Source organism: Myodes glareolus, chromosome 11, assembly GCF_982192425.1.
Source record: "Myodes glareolus chromosome 11, mMyoGla1.1, whole genome shotgun sequence".
In the NCBI taxonomy this organism is placed as follows: domain Eukaryota; kingdom Metazoa; phylum Chordata; class Mammalia; order Rodentia; family Cricetidae; genus Myodes; species Myodes glareolus.
The window spans coordinates 88178227-88194807 of NC_142036.1; the positions used below are offsets into that span (position 1 = coordinate 88178227).

Below are 16581 nucleotides of genomic sequence, written 5' to 3' on the forward strand. Positions count from 1 at the left end.
TTCAGCGGAATGATGCCTGGGATGGCACAGGCACAGAGCAATTGCCCGGCATTCCCCCATGCTCACAGTGCAGACTGTGTTCCTTCTCTAGAGTCGACGATCACTGTCAAACGTATTCTGCAAGGCAGCCACGTGCATATGGGGACCCTGGGTTGACTCATGACATCACAGCCAACATGTCAGCTAACCCATGACATCACAGCCAACATGGCAGCTAACCCATGACATCGCAGTCAACATGGTGGCTAACCCATGACGTCACAGCCAACATGGCAGCTAACCCATGACATCGCAGTCAACATGGCGGCTAACTCATGACGTCACAGCCAACATGGCAGCTAACCCATGACATCGCAGTCAACATGGCGGCTAACTCATGACGTCACAGCCAACATGGCAGCTAACCCATGACATCACCGTCAGCATGGCAGCTAACCCATGGCTGGCGCTTTCTAACTCTGCCTGGTTACCTAGTGGCCCTCTTATTTGATTTCTTACTGTGGGATTTCCTCTACTGGCCATTATTTTCTGTATCATCCCTGTTTCTAGGATGTCAGCTGGACTTTAATATCCACTTTTGGTACCCTGGACCCATAGGCAGGGAGTAGAGATGGAATCCACCAGAAACAGGAAGGGAAGTGACTAAGAATGTGGACTAAGAATGGCAAATGCTGGCCAGGAGAACCTGATGGGGAATTCTAAAACCCCTGTGGGTCAGAAAGCAGATAGGCGAGCAGGTTGGTGAGTCAGCAGAGTAAGAGAAGGGGGACACAATCTCTCCAGCAGGAATTCTAAGGGGATTTGCCCACTGGCAGAAATGACCGCACTGCAATGGGGAGCTGTCCCTGGTACTACTCTCCCGGGATGCTGTTCTCTTCAGCGAAGGACCTGGGCTTCTCGCAGGTCACCTGACTGCCAGCAGGGTCTGAGAAGGGGAGGTGAGGGAAGGCAGGAAAGGAGGCAGCTCTATGACACCGAGATGGTGGGAAGGATCTTGCCATCCTTACCCTGGCCCCGGCACAAATTCTAGCCAGGCTCCTTTCTTCAGTAGTGCTGGCCTAAGACCCTAAACGGATGTACAAAGGACATGAATGGGCACAAGATGGCGCCACACAGTCATGGGCACCTGGCCCCAACCATAATCTCTAGAGCTGAGAGATCTGGTGGGTATTGGAAGCTCCTACCCCACCCCATGCAGCCACTAGCTCAGAACTGCCTGCTGCTCTTCTCCTGCTCCCCGCACCTCTGCCATCATTTCCCTGGCATCAGCCTTGGTCTCCTTCAGATGACAGTGAATCTTTAAGTACAGGTTTAATTCTCCCCGCCCCCTGGCCTGGAAAGAAGCCAAATATTCTGACCCTGCTTTCACAGGGTGGTCATCTCTCATCATCTCTGCAAGCACCACACCATACAAAAGGTTTCCACGTATGGGGAGGAGCTAGGGAGAGCTGATTAGGTAGCAGCACCCAGAGCACTGACTAAGCAAGGAATTTCTCTGTGTGTGGAGGTGATAAGCAAGTCTGGGAAGGAAGCCAAAGCCCCCCAAAGCCCTTTCCCGTTCCACCTAGAGGAATGCCTGTACATTCTTCCTCTGTTCTCGTCACTCACTACTGTCTTTCCTTTGAGAGGCTGTGTTTGAAAAGGAGAGAGGAGCACCCCTGTGAAGCCCCTATTGCTTTCACAATGTCTGCTCTGTAGGTTTGGCACGAAATCTTTTGGGGAGCCCAGGGCTGCAGTTCATTCCGGCTGCATCTACTATGCTGGGAGCACCCACATCTCTGTGCCTCCTCCACTTGGTCCTGGGAAAGTGTCCAGCAGGCATGGGCCTTCCCTCAACCCCTGGCACCACTGAGGGGACTACCTTCTGCCTTGGCTCCCCTTGTCTTCCTCCTGTGTGCTTGGCCTGTCTGAATCGATCTTTCTACCCTTCTACCAAGGCAGGTCTTCTGGCTTTAAGAAAAAAAAATGGTTCTCTTGGCATCAAGTAGATTTCCCTCCCCGCCCAGTGATGTCTGCAAAAGAGCAGAGGTGGAGAATCATGACGGTGTCACCGTGGGAGTCACTGCCGGGCTGCAGGGCCAGCTGCCCCTGCCAGCCATGCCTTCCTTCGTGGTGAGCATGGCTTACTCTTCTGTCATCGGCAGACAGGCCTTAATAGGATAGTTCAGAAAGTCTTTAGGTTTGCAGAAATTATTGCCAGCCTTTCTCCACTCAACAGAATGGGGTAAAGATGGATTTGACAGGCAGGAGTGTGAGGACATATGGTATTTGTGCTGTGGGTTATGCGTCTGATGTGAATTCGCGGCTGTCTGGTTTCTTCCACCGCTTCATCTGACAAAGCTCCGCACGCCTGTGCGAGTGCCCGGGCAGAATTTTCAGAGTCTCTGGTTTATTGGCAGACCCTTGGTAGGCTGTCTCACCCAGTCTCCTGCCTTCCAAGTGGTAGGTAGCAGCATTGGATCATCCCAATAAAAAGAAATGTAAGCTTCCTTGAACATGCTCCTGGAGTAGGAATTCTACTTAGCACTTATAGATGCACTGAGGGGTTAGGGGGAAGGCTGTCACTGGGAAATTATTTCTAATCGGAATTCTTTAAGTTGAAGGAATATTAGGGACAGTCTGGAAGGTTTGGGAGTCAGGTGGTCCCACTAAGAATCAATGTAGAGAACAGCCATAGGATCCTACCATGCTAGGACAGATGTAGCTGGCACCACATACATCCTGATGAATGGGTAGGTCCCCCTCACCCTGCTTTTGAGGTATCTAGAAAAGCTTTGTAAATGCCTTTATTAAACAAAAGAGAAGACCTGTAAATCTGAGCCCTGAGAGAAATCTACAGGGCTAATGTAACATTATGGTATTGCGGCGTGGTGAAAGGCGCAGCTCCCTGTGCACTCGCTGCGTGGTTTGGACTCTCTCCCACACAGCACACCCTCAGTAAACTGGGAAATGTGGTCAGACCACATGGCTGCTGAGAAGGGGGGTAGCCCTAGCAATAGGGTTGGGATATATGGAGATCTCATCAAATGCCCACTATTGGTCAGGAAGGGTTCATCTACACCAGCAATGGAACATGGGAGCAAGGATTAGCTTCTTAGCTCCATTTTTGAAGGGACTGATATCTCCCTGAGACAAGTTAGAAGTGTGTAGGTGGGCATGGGCATCTGAATAACCTCACTTTGGTTACTGTAGAAAGGAATCAGAAGCAGGGACTGGGGAAGCAAGGGCTGGGGAGATAGCACCCTCGAGAAAGGGCTTCTATGTCAGCAGGAGGACTTGAGTCTGCCAGCCAGCACACATATAAAAGGCTGCACCTGGTGGAACAGGCCTGTGATCCTAGTGCTGGGGAAATGGGGACAGGAGGATCATTTGGCTCAAGGGTAGACAGCCTAGCCTGCTTGGTGAGTCTCAGAGAAAAAAACCAAAAAAGAAAGATGTCACCTGCTAACACCTGAAGCTGACCTCCGCATGTACACATACACACACACATGCACACACACACACACACACACACACACACTAATCACAAGCACTGAACTGAGGGTCTGATCCTTGTCAGTGTTCTGGCAAATCTGGGAGTACAGTGGAGAGGAAAAACAGAAGTGGGGAACAATTCATTCCATACCCCTTGTCCAGGACTCCTTGTCCTGCTTCTCAACCCCTAGGCACTCCCAAGCCGGGGCTAATCACCGGAGCTTGCATCTGGATAGAGCTTTCTGGAAGCTGAGTAGGCAGGGAACTCATCCTCCTCTACATAGGCCAATTCTTGCAGTCCAGCAGCATTGGTGTGTGTGTGTGTGTGTGTGTGCGCGCGCGCACGCTTGTGTGCATGTGTGTGTGCGTGTGCGTGTGCGTGTGTGTGTGTGTGTGTGTGTGTGTGGTGGGGGAGTTACGCTCCAGGGCACCTTTTGTTTTCTGGAGAGGCTATGTGTCCACCTCTAGGCTGTTCCAGAGGATGAATCAGACTTCTAGTTCTAGTCTCCTTGGGAGTCTGTTATTCTGGGTTCCTGGGGTGTGGGGCTCAGAAAGAGGTCTCCAGCCCCACCTGGAGACCAAGGATTGCTAGGTAACCTAGGACTGTGGAAGAATCAGCAAACTGGAGAAGAGAATGGAGCCAAACAGTCTGGATGTAGCAGGGCACCTGTTGCTGCACAGGCTGCCTCTGGGACCAGCTATGTGTGCTATGGCCCTTGGGCCATGCTCTCCAGAAAGGTCCAGGACAGTTCCAGGGCCTACCAGGTGCTCGGTGAGTTGCCTCGTAACTAAGAACCACAGACACACAATTCAGATGGCTGGTCATCAAGATTCATGCAGAAATAGCATGAGAGCCACGGAGAGTGGACTAGGGACTGTGGCTTAGGGTGACTCTGGAAGAATATAAGCAATGGCTTAGAGCTGAGCTGGCTGTACTCTGCAACAGCAAGTGGGAACACTTCCCTTTGTGGCCACCAGAGGTCACTGGCTCCCACTACTGGAGCTCTAAGCAAGCCTTACAGAGAGTGGGAGCGGACACCTGAGCTGACCCTGGAACCCCATCCCCAGCCCAGCCTCTTCCTTTAAGGAATCACTCTGAACACAAGGAAATGGCCAGGGACTCTGAGACCAGCTGCTCCTATTTACTTCAGAGAAAAACAACGGGAAACATTCTCGTTCATTCATTTTCATTCTCTCTCTCTCTCTCTCTCTCTCTCTCTCTCTCTCTCTCTCTCTCGGTGTCTCATATATTTCTAGCTGGTATAGAACTCACTATGTAGACCAGGCTGGTTTTGAATATTCTGTGTCTGCTGGTATAGGTGTGAGTCATCACAGCTACCTTTGTTTTTTTCACATGTATGTATATGTGTGTGCAGGTGCATGTGCGTGTGTGTATTTTATGTGAGGATGTGGGTACTGGTGGGTGCTAGCTTCCACGTGTGGATGTCTGAGGACAACCCCACCTTCTATCTTGTTTGAAGCAGAGTCTCTTATTCATGGCTGCATATCCCCAGCTAGCAGGCTCCCAAGCTTCCCATGTTGCTGGAGGTGTGCTGGAATTACAGTGCATACATTGAGCTTTACATGAATTCTGGGGGATTCAAGCTTCAATTCTTATATTTTTGTGTGTGGCAAATACTTTATTTACTGAGTCATCTGGTTTAGTTGCTGTAGGGTTTTTATTTTTATTCCATTTGAGATAAGGTCTTGCTTTGTAGCTCAGGCTAGACTCAAACTCACAGTGATCCTCCTGCACCAAGACTTCCCGGTGTTGACCACCATACCCAGTTCTTACTCATTCTCGTTCTCCATTTTCTGTATTGCAAGCCAATCCTGGGCAGGAGAGTTTTGTACCTAAACCACCTCTATCCAGAAAGTAGAGCCCACAGGAAAAGCCTTTCGAGCGTTTGGTCTTCGTCACTACACCAACACACGGGAAATGGCGCCATACCCTAAACATCTCTACTCTTACCACATCACTAGCCACTTAGAGACCTTGGTTCATCCCTGGAATCCCAGCCTGGCCATACTGTGTGCCCGAAAGAATGGGCTCCTTCTGCACAATTAGTGCAGGCCTTGGCATCACCCACAAAACCTGGATGAAAAAGCTTGGCAGCTTTCATGTGCAAGCTACACACACACACACACACACACACACACACACACACACACATACACACACACACATACACACACACATACACACACACATACATACACACATACACACACATACACACACACATACACACACACATACACACACACATACACACACACACACACACATACACACACACACACACGAGAGAGAGAGAGAGAGAGAGAGAGAGAGAGAGAGAATGTTCAACCTCACAGGCTAACTTAGTACCCTACCCCTCTGACCCCAGTGGCCCCAGGCATTTTCTCCTACAGCCCTGATGGGTTTCTCCTACATCACCATATACTCAAGGCTCTGGCCTTTCTGCGTGTTGGGTTGTGCGGCTGGCACACCCTCCCTATTTTTTTCTCCTGTACTTCCCAGCCTCCCACCCCAGTACCAGGGACTCAACACAAGACTTTTACACTGAGGTGCATCCTTCACCACCACCTCTTTCTCTTGTGACACTCCCCTGCCTTCTTATTCTGAGGTGCTCACACCCAGCAGGCTGGCACACACACACACACACACACACACACACACACACACACACACACACACACACAGGCTTCCCCAGCGCATTCAGCAAAGTGATTGAGGCTTAAAACTTCAGGCCACCCTGAGCATGGTCCTCTGGAAGCCAGAGGCCAGTTCTGCCACTGTCCAGCTGCGCACGGAGTCTGGGCCAATCGCTGTATCTCTGTATCTCAGTCTCACATGTGACCAGGGCGGTGAAAGCACCCTAAAATCGTGACATGCTGCCCCACTATGAAAGACACGGTCACCAAGCCTCACGGCTCACACTTCTTCCCACCACAACTTCTGCCCTTTTCCCACGGGTTCTAGCGCTGTGTTTTTCACTCGTGGCCGGAGTTGGCTTCCTGGGAGCTGTCCGTTGTCCTTACCTTCACTCATCTGGGAACCAGACCGCTGAGGGACTTCATGTGTAAATTCTTGGTGCCTCCTAGTCCAGGAAGGGACCTTATTTTCCTGCCTAGAGTTTGAATATCCTGGCCTATCTATCTTCCCTCATCTGCTCGTCTGCCTGCCCCTTTTGACCTCCTCCTGCTGCAGTTCAGCACGAGTGGGTTTGATTTTTCACTCAAGGCAAACGACCGCAAGTCGCTGATGAGTTCTGAGCAGAGCAGGGACACACCCCTTCCTCTGGCAGCGTGTGTGTGTGTGTGTGTGTGTGTGTGTGTGTGTGTGTGTGTGTGTGCGTGTGTGTGTGTGTGTGTGCGTGTGTGTGGAGGGTGGGTGTGTACTGAAAGTGGAAGACTTCACAGCCTGCATGGAGGCCCTGATAACGACTCCCCGTTGCTTCTGGGAGTCATCTGTCCTGTCCCCAATTCATGGCAGTACCCCGCAGGATGAGCTAAGCCCCAGGTCTCTCCCACGGGCATCTGGCTGGGCCCTCTACATAAAGCATCAGCAAGACTTCCAGGTCACATGAACGCCCACACAACCCCTCTCTCCCAGAAGGAGCCCCTCCCCTACTATGCCGTAGGGCGTAGACGGGGAGGTCCGGAGCCTGCCGGTTTTTCTTTGCTTTAGCTTCATCTTCCTTCTGGAGCAGAAGGCTCATCTCCTGCGTTTTTTAATGGCGGAGCGTATTTAGCATTCAACACACACGCGCAGGTTGATAAGGCCCAGGGAAGAGGCAACAAGCCACCCAGGGCAGGAAAACCTCTTCCCTGCACACATCCAGCCAACATCAGTGATTTCAAGTTCTCTATCTGTGTGCCAGGGCCAGCTGGGGTGGGGGTGGGGGACTGCGGCTGGGAAAGTCACCGTGCCAGGGCCTGGTACCTGGCTGAGCCAGGACTGGTAACAAAGGATGAAAGGCTCACCGTGATGCCAAAGACCAAACCACCAGAATTTCCTCTCTCTCTCTCTCTCGGTCTTGTTCAGGCTCACACTGTCTTCCCACCTCAGCGCCCTGAGTGCTGGGGCTATGGATATACTCCTAGTGACTTTAGGAACTAAATCATCTTGTCCGCCTCGCTCTGCCACTGTGGACTACAGGGGCAATAGCCAGGCATTCGGAGGGAGATGCTGGCCCCCTTGGGGGTGAGCTGTAGCAGGCAGGTAAATGGAGGAGAGGGTTCAGAGAGCTGCAGGTCAAAGACCAACGGACTGCTGTGTGAACTCAAGCAGTTCGCAGGGGACAGATTTAGTCACATGGGGATCTCCTCCTCCTCCTCCTCCTCCTCCTCTTCCTCCTCTTTTTTAGCAGTGCGGGAGCTGAACCCTCACGTACTTAGGCACATGCTTCACCACTGAGCCTCACCTAACCCTCTTTGGAGACGGAGTCTTGCCAAGTTGTCCAGTCTAGCTTTGAACTTATTCTGGAGCCCAGGCAGGCCTTGAACTTTGAATCCCCCTGCCTCAGACTCCCAAGTAGCTGAGTTTACAAGCCTGCACTACTAGCCTGGCTCCCCGCCCTTCCCTTTCTCTCTTTCTCATTGTGCGGGGGAGGGAGGGCACATATATGGCACAAAGCCTGCATACATGTCAGGTGACAATGTCATAGAGTTCGTTCTGAGGACAGAACTCAAGCCCTTTACCTGCTAAGCCATCTCACCCGCCTTCCAATTTCTTCTTCTAAATGTTCCATTTATTTATTACTTGATTATTTGTTTAGTTCTGAGACAGGGTCTCACTATACAGCCCTGAAACTCTCCACACAGACATGGATGGACCAGAACTCTGGAGCACGGGGAATAAGGGCACTAGTTACCACACCCAGATCCCCTTCTTCCTATTTAATGTCGTCCCCCCCCCCAACTAAACCGCAGAAAGGACAAAATCACACAGCTGAGGACTATGCCACTTTGTGTGAAAATACCAAGGGATCAGCCTGCCTCGGAGAAAGGATGTCCTCCTACCTGCCACAAAAGGGCAGGGCAAGGCTGGATGTTGTATGCTTCTGTGGCCTTAGGAGTCAGTTCAAAACTCACTTGGAAAGGGCCTCTGGTTAGGTATCCTCTGGGTGTCTCCCTATTCTTCCCACTACAGAATGCCAGGCTAACACAAGAGAAGAGGCAGGGGTCCCTTCCACTTCACAAGAGACCGATCAATGCACTTGCAAGTCCAAGACCCAGAGGTCTCCACGCAGGGTCACTCGGAAGGACATCGAGGCCTGAGCTCTCTCTGACAGTAGCCACTGGTGACTACTTAGCTCTCTCTGACAGTAGCCACTGGTGACCACTTAGCTCTCTCTGACAGTAGTCAATGGTGACTACTTAGCTCTCTCTGACAGTAGCCACTGGTGACTACTTAGCTCTCTCTGACAGTAGCCAATGGCAACTACTTAGTTCTCTCTGACAGTAACCACTGGTGACTACTTAGCTCTCTCTGACAGTAGCCAATGGCGACTACTTAGCTCTCTCTGACAGTAGTCAATGGTGACTACTTAGTTCTCTCTGACAGTAGCCAATGGCGACTACTTAGCTCTCTCTGACAGTAGTCAATGGTGACTACTTAGTTCTCTCTGACAGTAACCACTGGTGACTACTTGGCCACTGTGGAGTAGCAGCTGCTCTCTGACTCAGGAATGGAATTCTAAAAGTTCAAATTCACAACAACTTACAAAGGGAAACTGGATTTAATCATGATGGTGAGTTTTAAGTATGTTTGGGACCACTTGCACATGTCACTCTATTAGACAGCTTCTAGTTTCTATAATATTCGACAATGGATTAGATAGTCCTGTAAACTCAGACATTTTCTTGAGGTAAAAGACCCACAGGGTTGCCATGATTGGGGAAGGGAGGACAGGATCAGAACCAAGAGAACATGAACTAACTTACTAATCACGTGTTGAGATGATGACATTGTGGCAATATCAGGTTAAAGAAAATACATTGCTGAAAATTAATTCCATGTTGCTTTTCACTTTTTTCAAGGTGGCTGTCAGTTTAGAGTGGGATGCGGGGACACACACGGTACTCACATTGGACACTGCTAGTCCAAACGCATTCTACGGAAGGCTACCGCCTCCGGGAGCTCATACCGTCCCCTTCAGCAGACCTCTTTGGTTCTGTCTGACATTCAGTTCAACAAGTGTTAGTGATGGTGGTTCCTGGATTACACAACTGCCAACGGGCCACCGTGCTGGGGAAACCATGTCATCCCTGAGCAGGAGGAACAAAGGAAGCTAAATGTATGCCGGACCAGACAGAGAGCATCGTGGGGAGAGGACATCACAGGCAAAGACAGATGCCACAGACTGAGAGCAGGGTGTCAGGGTTATGGGGCGGGGGGGGGGGGGGTGCTGGACGCAGCAGAAGGAACAGCAGGATTAGCAGTCCCTGTTCCCAGGGCTCCTCTTCCTGTCCCATTATAAAGGTCCTGCCTTTGCCCTTTGTTCTTCTCATACCACATTCCATTTTGGGAGTTCCTATCTAAACCATGGTGTTAATGTCCTGTCTACAAGAACAAATCTCTTCTGTTCCATACTGACCTCTCTCCTGACCCCCAGGACTAAACGTTTAATGTCCACCAGATACTTCTTTGCAGGTATTTCTCAGACCCCTCCAAAGGCACCCATTTGAAGTTTGCCCTCTTTTTCCTGCACTTAAGGAAGTGGTGAGAACAGTGACCTTGCCATCCAAGCCTGAAGTCCTGACATCGTCCTAATTACTTCCCTGTAGTTGAACATTGTATACACTGACCGCTCAGCAGTGTGACATCCTCTCCCATACAAGCGCCACCTCCCCAGGGTGTCACCACTCCTTCCTGGAGTCCGTACCTCACCTGGACTATGTAAAAATACCCTCTTTTCTCAATGCTTCTAGAATGTTCCTCTAGTCTTCCTTGATGCTGCCAGGGAGACTATGCAACCGAAGACTATTCTTATTCTCCAGGTCACCTCTACATGGTCCGCTCATCCCGGGCCCCTACGCATGGGAGGCATGCGCTCTACCATCCAGCTGCACCGCCAGCCCAGAAACCAGACTTGGAATTTGGAACATTTCCCAGGCCATCCCTATGTAGTACACTATTCCCTTATGGTGCTGGGCCCCGGCACTGGGCTGCTGCAACTAATCAGACCCACCACTGACCACATAGAAAGTAGGCTCTTTTTTTTAGAGACTTTGCCCGAATTAAGTTGGTCAACATGATCTGAGAAAGTTACTTTTTTTCTTGTGTATGTGTGCATGTGTGTGGTATGTTTGTGTGCTTGTGTGAGTGTGTACATGTTTGCAGGTGTACACAGGCACAGAGCACGGAGCTCAGTGTCTTCCTTGACTGCCTTCCACCGTGGTTTTTGAGATGGGCTTCTTAACGAAACAGACACTCATTGGTTTGGCTAGACTGGCTGGTCAGTGGGTTTTAGGGATCTGCCTGTCCATCCCGTCGGCCAGTCACCAGAAACACGCTGCTGTCCTTGACTTGTATGTACACTCTGGAAATGTGAACTCAGGTCCTCGTGTTTGTGGGTCAGGCCTTTTACAACAGAGTCCCCCCCCCAGGCCCCTACTACCACCCCTTTTCTTATGTGGATGATGGGAATCTGAACTCAGCTCTCCAGCAAGAAAAGCAAGTTCAAAGCCAGACTCTGCACGGATCATGTGTGTGACTTTGAGCTAGTCACTCCGCCTGTATGATCTCATTTTCAAGGCTAAACAGTTGGTGAAGTTTGTGATTCTAAACCACACCCTTCTCAGAATTTCTCAACTTCCTTATTGCCTACTAAATTAAGAGTGAGCCCTACCACCGACACAGAGACCCTCTGTAAGCTGGCCCCAAACTCCCTCTTTCAATTCTGATGATCCATTACTATCTATTACCCCGGTTCCCCCTGCTCTCTCTTCCCCTGGCACTGGAACATGCCTCTGTCTTTACTCAATATTAAATGAGCACCTAGAATAATAACTATGTGGCAACTATAACAAGAACTGGGGTTGCACAGGTCCCACTGATGTTATATATAGAGAGTGATTTATACAAGCTGGGAACAAAAGGCCTGCAGTTCAGGGACCCAACAGATTAACAATCTTCATCCCCTGGCCATGCTGGTGCAGTTCATAACCTGGACAACTGTATGCAGCAGTCTTCAGGACCCAACGTTAAATATGAACAGAACAGAAGAAGGGCATCCAACTGGGCTGAGGACTCAAAAGAGACCACCAGGTGAAGCCACTCCTCAGCCATTCCTCAGCTTACAAGGGGGTAATGCAACTTCCAGCTGCTATGTAAGAAAAAAGTTTTGAAAGCCAACATACATGTTTAAATTTTACTTTATGTGGGCGGGTGTCTTTCCTGTGTGTATGTCTGTGTACCATGTATGGGCCTGGTACCCGCAGAAGCCAGGAGAGGGCATCAGATCCGCTGGAACTGGAGTCACAAATGGTTGTTACTTGATATGTGGGTGCTGGGAATTAAACTGGGTCTTTTGGAAAGCAACCAGTGCTTTTAGCTGCTGAGCCATCTCTCCAGTCCCAACGTGCATTTAATACACTCACTTAGGGGGCTGGGAGAAGCCTCAGTGAGTGACTGTCCGTTTTGAGCTCACTCATACTTAGCAGGCAATGGGGAGCTTGAGAGGGCTGTGATTTAGAATTCGGGCTTCACACGAGACACAGGGACGCGAAGTGACTTCCTTGCGGACACACAGAAAGTCCAGGGTAGAGCCTGGCTTCGAACTCACTTTTCTTGCCTCTAGTTCAGTGCTGGGTTCCTTCCAGGCTGTACCTGGCAAGGCTGCTCATTAACTGTTGTTTTCCAGCTGCCCGCCTTTGCCCCCTGCTGGTGGGTGTGTCTACTCTGTCCCTGTCAACTATTGCCGTCATCTTCCACCAACATGGGAACCCAGTTTCTCCCGCCTTCCCACGTTGCCTGAAGTCTAGGGGCTCTCTCCATGAACTCCCCAGGCCTCCAGGGCAAGGCTGGGACTGCTGAGACCTCCAGCCTTTCAGACTGAGAAGCTGCTGGATTTGCAGCCTCTCCAGGATGTAGGACGGCCATTATTGAACCACACAGCTCATGCTGTGTAAGCTAGCATAGTAACTCTGTGGCGCACACTCTTGCTGCCAGTTCTGCTACTTTGACTGACACCTTTGGCCAGTTCCTTCACAGCACTTCCTGCCCCTAGCTGAAGGTGCCCGGCACCATGGCAGGTCCTGGTGTGTTGAGAGGGTCGACTATGCTGGACAGGGAAACTGAGCTAACTCGGCAATCTCAGCGGCCCCTTTGAAAGGTGGGCTCGCTTAGCTCATGGACGAGGTAGGGATCCTTGCCTTCCTTACACTTGTCCATAGGTCATTACCGGACTCGGAAACTTTTCTTCTCTATTTGCTTCTGCAGTGCTGAGGACCCCATTCATGCTAGGTAAATGCTTTAGAACCAAGCAACACCCCTTCGGCCTGAATAAATTATTTGACCATTTTCATGTTTCCCTTGAATCTCTGTCTTTTTGTTTTCTCCATAGGGTCTCGCTACATAATTTAGGCTAGCCCCTGAACATCCCCCAATAGTCCTCTAGCTTTGGCCCCCTAAATGCTGGGATCATACACTGCCATGCCTGTCTCAGAAGAGCCATTTCTCCAGCTGAGTGAACTCCACGACCTTAATCCCAGGTGATGAGATTTTGGCAGGAATGGAATGATGCTGACGATGGCCCAGGCATTGTGTTTGCTGCTGTGTACAAAGACGCTCACTGGCTCTTTGCAGCACCCCACAGGGCAGAGCGGAAACTGAGGCACAAGACATTCAAAGGACACTCAAGGTCACTCAGCAGAGACTCCTGCTAACAGGCAGTAATCCCTCAGCAGGCTAGCCTGCTGCTCTCTGGGGGGCATTGAGAGGAGGGCCTGGAATGTGGACACTGCCACAAGCCAATCAGAGGCCACCAACTGTCACTCTCAGACCAGGTCTCTCCTAAGCAACAGTACCCTACCCAGGCCAGACCTCCGTTCCAGCAACCCGCAGAGAATTCGGAGTCAGGGCGGCATGCAGCCACGCCCCCTTTCCATTCCATCTCCACCCCCCCCATCACCTGAGGCTCTTTCACTGGTGTGGCATAATTAGCTCTTTACAAGTTTCAAAATTTCCAGCGCACAGCCACCACCCCATTGATGGATGACTGTGTTCCACAGCTTTGCTGGGTAGGATGTTAAGTGCAATTAACTGCCATTAATTAACGAACGCCATTTCTCTTTAAATATATAAATTAGACCCACACCACACTCGCCCCTTCTCTGTCGTCAGGAGGCCTGAAAGATAAAGTGGACGGCGCTGTGATAAGCCAGGCCCAAGGGCTCTGTGTTCAGCCTTCGTATTTTCAGTACGGTTTCCAACTCGTCTAGTCCAGGGGCAACCTTTATGGCTTTTTGGTAAAGATTCCCCATCAGAAACACGATTTTCCCTTTATTTTTCCTTTCTCCTACTCCTCTCTTTGGTTGGTTCTAAGATTTGCATTGTCCTGGGGGGGGGGCCTGGGAACAGAGGTCCTGTGGGGGTGGGGATTCTGTTTCCAGGGCTGGGGCACCATCACAGCCTCCCTCTTCTTCCCCCATGACAGCCTGTGCATGGGTGGTTTACACCGGCGGTCCTCTTCACTGGGGCAGAAAATTGAGAGGCAACCATGTAACTGAGGAATCTTTCCCTCTTTCCTTTGCCATAGACACAGCACAGTTCAGATCCCAAGTGTACAAATAGTCCTCTGTCCAGGCATACAACACTTTTAAGGTCCCATGCTCCCCCTCTAGTTACTAGAGTCTAGTCATTAGCTTCCACACGACACCGTTCTGAGTTCCTTCCACAGTCCCCCAGGGCCCAAGTCAGAGCATGGAAGCAGACAATCTCCGCACCCGACACCCCGACTCACCATGGTTTATCCCTTGGCCCCTTTGCAGAGAAGACTGTGTGCTGTTTGCTGCTGGAGGTAAGTAGATTGTCTTTGGGCGTTTTAAATGGCTTAGAGGTGCTGCTGACAGCGTTATGGCCGCTGAGACAGGCTTTCGTCCTTGCCTGTGCTAATGATGTCCGGGCATTGGAGGCTGGAGACGCCGGAGAGGGAGCAGGCCTGCACATTGAATTGTGTCTTCTCTCTACAGAAGGGGGAAAAAGAACAGAATTCAGCACAGCATCTGTGGTCGGTGGATCCCATGGTCACACACACGCGTGAACGCAGGCACAGAGCAGGCCTGCCCTGCTGACAGGGTTAGCAGCTCCACCGCCTCTGACATTTGTTCCGATGTTGGCTTCAATGCCAACCATCGATGACTACGGCCGGGACTTCTGTATCAGATGGCATGCTAAGCTAACCCTGGGGTTCTCACGGGAGGTATTTCTATCCGTCTGCAAAACCGCTTCCACGGGAGTAGCAGGTGTTACCTGACACAGTGGATCAACCGCAAAACCAACGTGATCCCCAGACAGCAACCCAGATCTCCAGGGCTGTGGACAGGCAAAACTGTTAGGATGAATTCACCAGGACAGGAGCAGTATGGAAGTCGGTGGTGACGGTGGAGGAAGGGTGAATCTGAGAGCCTTTGAGGGCCAGGAGAGACTCAGTATCTGCCTCTTCCTGAGACTGTAGGGAAAGTCTGCAGACACATCCCCAGGGTAGCCTCTTTACGCTCACAGAAGTTTAAGAGCACAACACACAGAAGGATGCAAATGCCTGAAGCAGAACCCACAGCAGTGGTGCACAGTTTTGGGAGCTTCCTGCCATTCTACAGCTCGCTTGTTTACACCCTGTCAGCTTCCATCTCCTTGGGTCAACAGACAGGAAGCAGACCCTGAGCAGGACTAAGCAAGAAGCTAGACTCTGAGACACACCTGTGACAGGTTTGATCAAAGTAAGTGTCTCTGGAAAAGAACTTTTCCACGTCCCTGAAAACTTTGTACATAGTTCTGGGAAAGAAATCTCAAACTCACACAACTTGTTCCTGAAATCCCAAGTCCCCTCCGGCTCTCCTGAGCCTCAATTCAGGTAATTAGTTGTTTAATCTTTGCTGAAGAAATAAACGAATTGGCAATAAAAGCCCTGGAGGGAAGAACTGGATCTCACAAATCTGTCAGCCTGCACGGCTGTGGCAAAGGTGGGAAGAAGGGAAATAGGGTGGATCACAGCACCCTCTGGCCAGCCAAGACCTGTCTTGGGGTTTCTTCTGGGAGAACCATTTCTGGCTGCTGTGATAAAAATGGCTGGATAGAAGAAAGCCACAGTGTCCTTTGAGAGCAGTCTGGGGTTCCTCCACCACCTCTCACACCAGTGGGCTCTCAGGGTCTCTCAAAGTTGACCATTTGGAATCAGGGGCTGCAGGTTTTGAGGATTTTCACCTGCATGGCGTTTACACTCAATCTCTCCAGAATGACTCTGTGGGGTCCTTGTCCTTCACTGCCTCAGAGCAAACCTGCTGCACACATGCCTTACTCCCTGAAGCCATCCACTGAAGGTTTTGAAGATGTGGGGCTGGGAGCCAGCATGCCCTGGGTCCTGATTGGATACCCTTGTGGTGGGTTTAGGTGTGTTCACTACCATGGTCGCTCTTGCTGTCCATGTCTTCATCTCTAAATGAAGTGGGTCCCCAGACAGTTCTCGGGCCTCTTTCCACTCCTTGACTTTGAATACAGATTCCTAGATGTCACAGCAATAATTACAGATTGAGTATTGAAATACCTCATGTGGATAGGCTCGTCCTTGGAAGAACTCACTCTTTGTAAAACGGACTGGCCTTTAAAACCCCTTTGTGACAGACAGAAAGCAGCCAGGCATGTCTACGCTCCCACAGCTGACTGGCTGTAGGAGACTCAGAGAGGCCAGGTAATTACCAAGGAATAGGGCCTTGGCCATGGGCCCAACTACCTCTCAGGAAGGAAATGGTGTGTACTGTGAACAAGGCTGGAAACCATGAAGGTTCTCCACATACTTACGTAATACTAAAGGTTAGAAGTAGGCAATACGAGTGGACTAATCTGATATGTGAGGCCCTCAGGGAGGACTTGGTTTGAGG

General features: G+C 50.6%; 1 protein-coding gene across 12 annotated transcripts in view; it reads right to left on the bottom strand.

Moving 5' to 3' along the window:
• The window catches only part of Atxn7l1 (ataxin 7 like 1), a 233489-nt gene that overhangs the window by 37864 nt on the left and 179044 nt on the right, over positions 1 to 16581 (bottom strand). For all 12 annotated transcript variants that reach the window (XM_048415592.3, XM_048415591.3, XM_048415586.3 and 9 more), the window contains one exon: positions 14448 to 14670. In XM_048415592.3, the coding sequence (XP_048271549.1) occupies positions 14448 to 14670 (223 nt within the window). The remainder of the gene's footprint in view (positions 1 to 14447; positions 14671 to 16581) is intronic.